The sequence below is a fragment of the Cucumis melo genome, chromosome 7, assembly GCF_025177605.1.
Source record: "Cucumis melo cultivar AY chromosome 7, USDA_Cmelo_AY_1.0, whole genome shotgun sequence".
NCBI lineage: Eukaryota > Viridiplantae > Streptophyta > Magnoliopsida > Cucurbitales > Cucurbitaceae > Cucumis > Cucumis melo.
In genome coordinates this window covers 541,569-552,299 of record NC_066863.1, presented here as the reverse complement: position 1 = coordinate 552,299, position 10,731 = coordinate 541,569, and the positions used below count along the sequence as shown (strand labels likewise).

Below are 10,731 nucleotides of genomic sequence, written 5' to 3'. Positions count from 1 at the left end.
ACGTGTCTATGTATGATGAGGTTGTAAATTAAATGTAACTTCTTAATTGGAAATATAGTATTTGTTAAAACAATTTTTTTAATAAATAAAACAATATAATTATTGCTGTATTGCCATTTGAAGCCATTCATATGTGAAATTGGGGATGAGAATGAGGGTTTTCTTTTCTTTTTGTAACGGTTACTTTGGAGGCTTTAATATGGTAAGGAATCTGATGTTGGAACTCTACCATATGAAATAATATACATAAACACATAAATACTACCATTTTAATTAAATGTATACTCCTAATTAAAATTCCGCTAAGTTTGAATTATGTAATTTAGAGTTTCAATCGATATCGTTTTTTTAATATATTTATAAGTAAGTTTTTTTGGATATTTCTACTTCATCGACTAATATACACGTGGGTTATGCTTTCTTGACAATGAAAGGAAAATTTTACTCTTTTCGCGTAGAATAATGCTTCTCTCACTTTTGTATGCGTTTAAAATTCACTGTTTTTCTTAAACATCCATCGTTTTAATATTCGACAAAATTTTAATTGTGATATTGATTTTTACTGAAAATATATATTACATATACAAGGGAGTTTATATTTAATTGATTGTTACGGTTTTTATATAACTATTCTGTTTTTTTCTTTTTCTTTTTTTTGTTAATATATCTATTAATTTTGAAGAAAAGTAATAAAAATCACTCATTTTAATATGAAAATTTAAGTTTAAGTTTATATTAATATGTAAATTAACCATTTAATAATATTTGTCAAAACTCACTGGATCGAAGAAAACATAGTTTACTAAATTATTCGATGGTAATTTGATATAAGGTAAATTAGTTTTAATATATTTTTTATTAGTGAATTAAATTATGGGGTGGGGAGATGAAATATCGCATATGATTATCGTCGATTATTATTAATCTAAATAAATATTTTTCTAAAGATAAATGTATTTTAAAATAGATCAGATTAGCACATATAATTTTCACGACAAACATAATTAAATGATCATTAGTATATTTTTGTCGTTATGCAATGTATTAACTAACTATATCATTGATAACATATAGTTATTAATTGTTGCCGTTAATAATAATCATGACGAACGATAATTTATTATACATATCTAAAGAGTTGTACATCATTAAAGCTAGAAACGGTTTTGTGTTAGGTCAATCACACTTTGAAAGAAGACCAATTTGTATGATCCCTAGCTTTTCAAAATTTATATTTTGAGTTCACAAGTTTTTAACAATAAATGTGTTTCATGCCTAAGTTTTCAATTTTTATGTTTTTAGTCCTTGAATTTTAAAATTGGTTGGTCAAATATCCCCTTAATATCAATTAAATAAAATGCATGTATATATAATTTTTGCCCTTACAACAATTCTTTTTACATAAAACATACATACATACATACATACATACACACACACACACACACACACACATATATATATATATATATATATATATAAAGAATTTCAATTATATTAGTTAAATTTTATTTTTTAAAAAAAAAATTCCATCCATGAAGTCAATTCTCTCAATTTCAATCTTCAAATAACTTTTGCACTCTATTTAATTTAGTGATAGAAAGTGAAGCAATTAAATAAAATAAGAGAAATGTATATCAAAGTTATGGAAACAAAATATAAAGGAAATGTATATTAAGTTTTATATAAAGATATATATTTTATAAGAAAAATGATCAAAAATAGAAAATTTAACAAAAATATTTATGCTTATATTTATGCTTCATTGACAAGTGTAATTAATGGTTTTGTTATATAAATTGTAATAAGTTAGTCAAACTTTTTTATTTTTTAAAAAAATCTATTAATACAAAAACAATTTTTGGAATTTTCAATAATATATGTTTTTTAGTTATGGAATTTTGAAATGGGTCGAAGTAAATTCACTTTAATCTCAATTAAATAATATACATGTATAAATAATTCTTCCCTTTACAACAACTTTTTTATATTTAGAGGAAGATATTATAAAATAACAATATAAAATTTCCCTTTCAAAAAAACAAGAGAACGATATAAATTTATTGTGATTTTAGTTAATTGTTCCAGAAAATAAAAAATCATAATCAAAACAAATATATATATATATATATATATATATATATTTATAGCAGCAGAAGACCAAAAAACTAAAAACCACCTTGAGGGATAAGGCAAATGACAAAATGAAAATTCTCTTGTAGCATAAAGACCAAAGTAAAAGCTACCTCGATATCGATTTGCCGTGCTAAGGGAAAAGCTACAAGTCTCAGGATTAGCCACGATGTTCAAGGGGAAAAAAAAAACCCCATTTGACAAATTGTATAGTACAATCCAAAAATCTGTATCAATTCTTCCTTCCATTGCAATAACCGTAACCGATACATAATACATTACATAAGTAATCAAAAATAATACAAAGGCATCAACAAGGATGGAAATGATTCTACCCAAAGAAGATTATTCTTCATCGTAAAGCAAGAACGTATAATATTCATAACAGACAGACAACATTACCATTTGTAAAGGTTATAGGAATGGATATCAATAGTAGCCATGGAAAAAATGTTGGAAGTTTCAAATAATCCATCAGAGATATGAAACCACATAAACAAAGCTGAGACAAACGGAAGGAAAAAGGCTGCCTTAGCAGGCCGATCTCTATTTGTTCTTCATTGAAAAAGAACAGAGAAAAAGATCAAAATGAAGATGTTCATGTTAGCTAGCTAAAAGAATACAAAAAGAAGATAAAAAATCAAAGAGAGGAAGAAGAAGAAGAAGAAGAAGAAAAGAATAAAGTGAAGAATGGTTTGTGTGTATATATATTAAATATATATATAGACTTAAAGACTTGGTCATGAGTTGTCCTATTCATGCAGACGTAGAACCTGACACCACCTGCCACTGTCCTATTCCCTCTCTATTTTTTATTCAGCTTTAATTCTTTTATATTTTTAAAGAAATTAGGACCCTTTTCTACTCATTTGTGAAACTGAATAAGAAAGTGCAGTGGGAGATGTTAGATAGAAAGCAAGCAAGCAAGCAGCCCCAGAGAAAATCTTCTGATAGAAAATATTTAATTTGTCCTGTTGTTAATTTGTTTGTCTTTTGTGTGCTTTGTCTCTTTTGCATTTTTAGCCCTTAGCTTCGAAGTTTCATTATGTTCTTTAGTATAAATAGAAAGCTATGCTCTCTGATTTGATAAGAAAAAATATACAGAAACTGTTGCTCTATAGAAGCGTTTTTGTGTTGCTTGGCCATAAAAGAAATTTTGTGTCTCTCAAAGGGCAGTTTGTTGATGTTTTGATTGGCAGAAAAATCTTCTTTTATGATTTGATTGTTATTTTGTTTCCTCGTTGAGTCTTTACTTACTGTTCTCCCAAATGTTGTGGGATTTGTCCTTTTTGTGGTTGTTGGCCTCAATGGCTGGTTGGAATATATTGGCTGCTTTACGAGTCTGCCCTAGTGTGTTGAATAGAAAACCTAATTGTGTGCTGATGTTCGATTTCGATAGATTGTTCAACATTAATCGAGAAGTTGAAGTATAGTTGTTAAAAGGAACCTAATCCGATTACATCTCCAAAGAACGATTATACATTATACCTAATTTAATTTAACATATTTATAATAAAAATTATTATTTGTTGCGAATATAGCAAAAAATTTAGATTTTATTCGTGATAGAAATTTATTATCCGCATTTATTCATGATAAAATTTAAAATTTTATAATATTTTATAAATGTTTTCTAGAATAGTTGCTTTTCAACATTTTCCTAAATATAATTTGGCCGGAAGAATGGTTTTTTTTTCTTATTGTTTACTCTAACTCGAAGACAACCCCTCTATTTCCTTCTCCATCCCTCTTTTGAGTCCACCTCTCTTTCCTCTTCCTCCAAACACCCACGTCACTGGCGGCGACGCCTGCTGTTGCAGATCAGGCGGCGTGAACTGAGTCCGGCCGAGACGGTGGTTACCCAAACGGCAGTCACCTACCGGGAGCCCTGCAGCGAATTGTCAGCTTCGCAACCTCCGTGAACAGTCTGGTCATTTTTCCCATTTAAGGTGAGGTTTAATATTTTAGTCTTCGATTGATTTGTGTAAGAATTTTTTCGAAATTTGTTGTTTGGGATTTCAAATATTTTGTTTAAATAACCTTTGGAAGTAGAATAGTCTGCTGAGTGAAATGTTTTGTTTGGGTCTCAATAAAATAATTTGGAAGCAAAATTGTGTAGCAATGAAGGAAAACGGAGATGGATCAATGAAATCCATGAGTAAAGATGAAGAGAATGTGGTAGGTTACCACAGCAACAACGTAAAAAAAGTTAGGTTAAATTCAACTCTCGCTGCTCTGCTTGACGATCCTATTCTCGCCGATGTCCCCAAAAATCCCACCCTATCGCACGTCGACACTCTCATCAGCCTCGAATTGGGAAGCGCCATGCGTATCTCCGTTCTTAAGCTCGATGGCACTGCCATTGGTACACACGTTTTCCTAATGTTCCCTTCTCTTTCTCTGTCTGGCATTTTCACAAACACCTTGTTATATGAACAACTGAAACTCAATTCACCATCTTGTTCTTTGTTTAGATGTGCTGATCATGAATTCTGCGACATTGAAAGACTTGAAGCTTGCAATCAAGCAGAAAGTAAACGAGACGGAACAATCCAAGATGGGGCATCGCCACATTTCATGGTACTCTTTCTTGATAGCTCTCTAACCCAATCATTCAATGATCGCTGTTCATTGATTACAATTCCTTCGCTTTTGGATTTGCAGGAAACACGTATGGGCAAATTTTTGCTTAGCACACCACAACGAGAAGATTCTTGATGATAGCTCAGTACTTCAGGATTTTGGAATCCGTAACAATTCTCAGGTTGGATTTTTAGTAGAGTTGGAAGTATTTGAAATTTATCTGAGTTGAATCATTCAATCATTATATACAATGAACAAAAACTTGTTGCAGGTGCGTTTTATCCCATACGTTATGTCAAAGAACTCCAGAACACATTCTAGGAGGAGAAAACACCGATTCTTTCATGGTCTCAACAAATGTGCTTGAGCTTCCAGATGCTTTGGAGGATGTTTCTCTTCAACACAAATTCAGTAAGCTTGAGTTCCATTACAATTTTTGTAACTGAATATGAACTTTAGATGAATGTGTTTATAGGAACTTGACCCTTCCATGTACATTTAACATTATGATATGTAAAAATGCAAACTAATATCTACATGATTAGCAAATTTTTGTTGTTTGTGGAAATTTGGTTAATTTAAGTGGAAAATTGAATCAAGCTATTCCTTCCCAACCCCAACAACAAAAGGATCTTTACTTTATCTCATAAACTTGTTCTCATTTAGCTGAATTGTTATGGATATTATTTATTTCTGATCCGTTGTTTCTAATAATCACTTCTTTGCTACTGTTCTCTTGTTGTTTTATTTTCCTCCCTTTTAGCCACGTTTATTATATTTTAACTTTCAACTTTGGTCTCTATATATTAAACTTTGGTCTCTATATATTTTTTAAAAGTTAGAATTGATTCTTTTGTTTTGATAAAACATAATATAACCATATAGTTTATTGATAAAATCTTCATAATTAGTGTTAACTTAGGTATTAAATTCTAGTTATATACTATAAAAACTAAATTCAAACCTTTTCATGATCAAATTTGTAATTTCAACTACTAATTATTTGAAACTTAGCACCAATATCGTTTACGTTTTAAAACTACTACTACAGTATGTTCTTAAGAATACCAAACAAAATTATGACATAGAGGACTTGACATTAATCTAAACCAAAATTTCGAATCCGTAAACAAATTCTACTCCAATATAAAGCCCAATGAAATAATGCAACTTTACATTGTTTTTTGGTTTTAATAAATTAACCATATTTTAATACTGACGAAGCCTCTCGTCTCAAGCTCAATTAATTGGCTTCTTCATCCTCTAATGGAAGGGTCTTCATTCAACATCTTATGTTCTTCAAGATTTGGGGTTGTATATAATGAACTTTCTTGAACTTTTGTCAATATAAATGGTTTTTAAAGCAAAACCAACCATCAAATGGCAGTTCCAAGAGTGAACTTTTGTAAGTGACTGTAAAATCTTGTGGCCAAGCACTATAGATATGAGAGAACCTATGGTTTGCCAAGTAAAGTTAGGAGGATATAAATATGATATGATATGATATGATACAAAATCTATATATCATATTAAATTTAGCAGATCCCCAAAAAAAAACCTAAAAATAGACTGCTGAATTCTCATCCTCCTTTGTTACTACTAGTCTCCATGTTTTGAATAGTTAGCTCCATCAACATCTGTTCCCATCCTCATTTTCTCCTTGTACTCCTTCAACTCTCTCCTGTATCTTTCCTTATCTTTCAACCCAATGTTCTGATAAACCTATAACACAAATCAAATCAACCAAATAACTTTACGACTCTTTAAACTAAAGAGAAAAAGAGAATGTATGAAACACATACATACCATCCTTTCTTCAGGGCTAAGATTATTCCAAGACTCTCCGATCATCTTAGTGAACTCCCTCTCTCTGTTTGGATACAGAGATTTAAGCTTATAATGCTTCTCGGCAAAGAAGAAATTATACCCACTTCTATTCGGTTTCGGATGATTCGGATCTCCCTTTCTCCGGCTCCTCCGGTGCCGTCGACCCGAATGTCGATGTCTCCCGCCGGTATACGGTACAATGGCGTTGGTAGATAGAGGTCGGAGATCCGATGGAGGTGGCTGCTCTGGATGGTAAAGAACTCCTCTTAAAACCTCAGATCCCAATTTCACAGTTACAAGATAACCACAGTCGAATTTGCCATCAATTGTTCCGGTAACTGAAAGAACAAGTAATATACATAAGCCCAAAAAGAGAAATTTAAAAAGAAATGGTCAGAGTGGCAATAATTTGTTGAACAAGTTGAGTTATATAGAAAAGCCAAGGCATTGGTGGAGAACTGTTGAGCTTTTACTGCTTGACCCCACGAAGGGGAATTAAAAGAAGTGAATGAAGTGAAAAAAGGGGTGGTTTGTCACCTTCAGAAGGAGGGCCAGGGGAAAACGACGTAGTTTTGGGAGTATATTCCACTAGAGCCAATTCGTTTTCACTGGTAGGGCTACCAAAAGAAAATGGTGCTGTTGTAGTAGAAAGACAAAAGCCAAATCAGATTTTTAAAAAATCCAATGTGGAAAAGAAATGGATAAATGAAAGAAGAAAAAAAAAGGGACCTTGAGGGACACAAATGGGGCCCTGCCGGCCGAACAAATAAACTTGCTCGTAATGGTAAAGAAGACTTAGATAATGTTTTCTCAATACAAATGAAGCACTTGTAGTTGTAGGAGAAAATTTAAAAACACTTCCAACTTCTCTCCATTTCTTCTCTGCAACAACCTAAATCCGCCATGAAAAAGAAAAAAAAATAAAAAAAAAAACCAGAGTCAAAAAGCTTCATTAAATAAAACCAAAATCCCAAACCCCAAAACTTACTTTTTCATGCCCTCCTCTTCTTGTAACTTCCGAATACAAAACATGCAAGTCTAGTTCCTTCCCTCCAATCACAGGAATCCTTTAAAATATTCAACAAGTAAAGATAAAAGTAGCCATTAGTAAACAGGGGAAGGGAAAAAGTGTAAAAGTGTAAAAGTATTGTGTCTTTTGGTTATGTAGCCGCCATTAATATCATATTATGAAGCTTTAGAAAAGAACAAAAATACTCACATGAACTTTGTGTTCATCATAAAATGGAAACGGCGCAAAGTGTCCCAAAAAACAATGGGGTCGGAAATAACTTCATCGTGTGTAGCAAGTGGGGGTGGATAATGCTTATCGAGGCCGCCGTTCCATGTTTTGGTTCTGGCCGGCGGTGACATGGCTGGAAAAAAAAAAAAAAAAAGAACAGAGAAAATAAGGAAGGAAGAAGGAGAGTGAGAGAAAGTGAGTGAAGAAGAAAGGAAAGAGAAAAAGTAATGATGGTATTAAAGAACATATGATTTCCAAGATAAAGTAATTAAATTGAAAGAAGAGAGAGAGAAGGGAGGAAGCTGGAATTAAAGAAGATGGTTGGAAGCGTGAAAGGCAACTGTTGTGCAGAATTGGCTTTTTCTGAGAGGAATTTGGGCAAAGACCAGTGAACAAAAAGGAAAAAAATTTAATAAATAAATAAATAACATTTGTAATTACAAATTATATTAATTAATATTTGTGTGTGTGTATATATATTTTAATGTGTTTGTAATGTTGTTGAGTCGTGTGATTGGAAGTGTACAGAGAGAGAGAGAGAGAGAGAAGGAACGTTGACATGCACCTGGGGACTACTTTTTGGGTTTCTGAAGCATATCTCTGGGGGAAGATATTTGAATTACACTTTTTTTTGGGGCTACGAGTTAATAATATTGACTCCTACCATTTCACTATTTAGACTCGAAAGTACCCTACACAATCCCAATTCTAGGATTTCAAATTACAATATTCTTGTCCAACTTAAAACAAATATTCCATCTTAGGAGTGTTTATAGTATTGATGAAGTTATTTATTAAAAGTACAAACTTGATAAAAAGGATAAAAACATGTTGTTTATTGATAAATGTGTTACTGTTGTAATCTTCAAGGTGTATTAATTTATCATCTTTCAAATGCCATAGTGAGAGACTTACTCACATGAACTTGGTAAAGCTGCTGGTGGTTTAAATGGCTACAAATCATAAATTTGAAGATTATAAATTGAAGTTTTTTTTTTTAGAGAGAAGAAAGAAAGAAATAAATAAATAGGTGGATTGTATGAAGAAGTGATGAGATGGGTCCCGTTTTGAGGTCGGGGTTAGGTTCCCTATCCACTGGCTGCATGTTTCGTCCCTCCATGCATAACCTGCACTGAGTGGTCTATATTCCCACTTCCCTTCAACTCTCTTTTTCTTCTTTTGTTGCTGTCTCTATTTATTTTCATCACTCTTTATTTAATGGATTCCATTTCCAACATTAAAACCCTCTCTTCTTTTTCTTCTTTTCAATTTGTACTGGAAAAATAATGTTTGTTTTGACAACTCAATCCTAATTCAAACACATTAAAATTGTCTACAAGTAAACTAGTGCGATATTGTTTTGTTTTATATGACCGTATATACCCATGCTTTATTTACATAAAAACAACGCCATAGTGAAATATTTTACTGATCTATAACTTCCAACAAATATTTGTAGAGTTTATATGAAGTGAAATAATATTTCAGTATTGAATATAAATAAATTGTATGAATGGAAGGTTGAATTTATTTTGAGTATTGATGTTTGTTTGCGTTATAAGTCAAGTAGAGTAGGCAGTGTGATAAGACAATGCTGTGTACAGATTGTCTATGCTAAATTACTGAAAGAGGGATTAAATTTCTTATTGAATAAGTTGCATTATAATAATATTTTTTTATATGAAAAAAAAAAACATTTGCAAAAATATAATAATAATTATTTAATGTTTAAAAATAAATAAATAAATGGTAGTAATATTATTGTTTTTGCATTTGTGAGTAGCCGAACTTATTTATGCATATATCGACCATTAATGGAAAACATCAGTTTTTTTTTTTTTTTCGATGTCTGCCAAATTAGCAGAACTTTGCAAAAGAAAAAAAAAAGTCTATTATTTTCAAGTTATTTGATTAATAATTAATATATCAATTTATTTTTCATTAATGGAAATGTAAATCAAAAAATAATTTTTTGAAGAGCAACTGCTGCTGAGATAAGTAATATCATCAATTGGGTAACTACCCAATAACCATTAACCATTATTAATTCAAATTCAAATCTTGTATGTAACCGTTAGCATTCCTAATGTATTTCCTCCACTTTAACCGTTTTTTACTGGCTCCAACCATTAAACACCACGTGGCATTAATAATATTAATTATCTGTGAAAGATATAACACAAGTCAACAAAATGGGCATTTGGTCTAGTGGTATGATTCTCGCTTTGGGTGCGAGAGGTCCCGAGTTCGATTCTCGGAATGCCCCTTTTTTCTGTAAATGTTAATTTTAATAGTTTACTTTTTTAAAAAATTATTTTTGCTATACTTTCTAATTTTTTTTATTTTTCATTAACGTTAAATATAGGAAACAAAATTGAAATTTTTTACAAAATACATCAAATCCTATTAAATTCTTTAAATTTTTTTTTTATTCTTTTTGTTATATTTTATAAATAATTTTAATTTTTATCATCTATAAAAAAAATTATATACTATTTTATTTTATTTAATTAGATTGATAATAAACGCCTACTAATTAAACTCAATCAAAATTGATATATTATGATAGAAACTAAGTTACAAGTATTTCTAGTCACATTTTACAATATATTTGAGCTAGTGATTTCAAAATCTGTAATTTTATTATATTTTTTATTTTATAAACTGCTTTTATAATGACATTTAAAAGAAAAATCTAAAATGACCTAAAACGAAGGGTTATCAACATTTTCGTTTGAGATTGACCATACAATATTGACGAGCTAAAATTTTATTCTAGATCATCGATAGAAAATTATAGGTCTTGATTTTTGTTCAAAATTTTAAATATTTTTACTATGATTGAAACTTGTTTCAAATGTTAAAAGTAATATTACATGCTTTGAAATAATATGATTATCTTTCAAAATATTGATAGCTATAAAAGTTCGTGAGTGTTTTTTTATAAT

The 10,731-nt window shown here is 30.6% G+C and overlaps 2 protein-coding genes and 1 non-coding gene across 4 annotated transcripts; 2 read left to right on the top strand and 1 right to left on the bottom strand.

Annotated features, from left to right (window-relative positions):
* The first annotated feature begins 3,789 nt into the window (after positions 1-3,789).
* LOC103493787 (U11/U12 small nuclear ribonucleoprotein 25 kDa protein) lies at positions 3,790-5,284 on the top strand. Of its 2 annotated transcripts, none has more exons than XM_008454686.3 (5): positions 3,790-4,082; positions 4,253-4,498; positions 4,608-4,713; positions 4,798-4,897; positions 4,988-5,284. In XM_008454686.3, exons 2-5 carry the CDS (start codon positions 4,255-4,257, stop codon positions 5,081-5,083), a joined length of 546 nt encoding a protein of 181 aa, XP_008452908.1. In that variant the 5' UTR covers positions 3,790-4,082; positions 4,253-4,254; the 3' UTR covers positions 5,084-5,284. The 2 variants fall into 2 exon arrangements, with proteins under 2 accessions (XP_008452908.1, XP_050943747.1); XM_051087790.1 differs by having other exon boundaries at positions 3,809-4,082; positions 4,240-4,498.
* Positions 5,285-6,097: 813 nt separating this feature from the next.
* On the bottom strand, positions 6,098-8,237 carry LOC103493788 (high mobility group B protein 9). Its single transcript, XM_008454688.3, has 6 exons — positions 7,763-8,237; positions 7,532-7,610; positions 7,273-7,435; positions 7,081-7,179; positions 6,523-6,881; positions 6,098-6,438 (listed from the first exon to the last, which is right to left on the bottom strand). The coding sequence occupies exons 1-6, from the start codon at positions 7,912-7,914 to the stop codon at positions 6,316-6,318; spliced, it is 975 nt and encodes a 324-aa protein (XP_008452910.1). The 5' UTR covers positions 7,915-8,237; the 3' UTR covers positions 6,098-6,315.
* Positions 8,238-9,977: 1,740 nt separating this feature from the next.
* On the top strand, positions 9,978-10,049 carry TRNAP-UGG (transfer RNA proline (anticodon UGG)). Its single transcript has one exon. It is a non-coding gene; the product is annotated as a tRNA-Pro (tRNA).
* The last annotated feature ends 682 nt before the right edge of the window (positions 10,050-10,731 follow it).

Bases quoted from the DNA above. Each gene is read 5' to 3' on its own strand.
- LOC103493788 (XM_008454688.3), bottom strand. From the start codon at position 7,914: ATGTCACCGCCGGCCAGAACCAAAACATGGAACGGCGGCCTCGATAAG. The intron at 7,611-7,762 runs GTGAGTATTTTT...AATATTTTAAAG, and splicing joins ATGATGAACACAAAGTTCAT to GATTCCTGTGATTGGAGGGA. The intron at 7,180-7,272 runs GTCCCTTTTTTT...CTACTACAACAG, and splicing joins CCCCATTTGTGTCCCTCAAG to CACCATTTTCTTTTGGTAGC.
- LOC103493787 (XM_008454686.3), top strand. From the start codon at position 4,255: ATGAAGGAAAACGGAGATGGATCAATGAAATCCATGAGTAAAGATGAA. The intron at 4,499-4,607 runs GTACACACGTTT...TTCTTTGTTTAG, and splicing joins GCTCGATGGCACTGCCATTG to ATGTGCTGATCATGAATTCT. The intron at 4,714-4,797 runs GTACTCTTTCTT...TTGGATTTGCAG, and splicing joins GGGCATCGCCACATTTCATG to GAAACACGTATGGGCAAATT.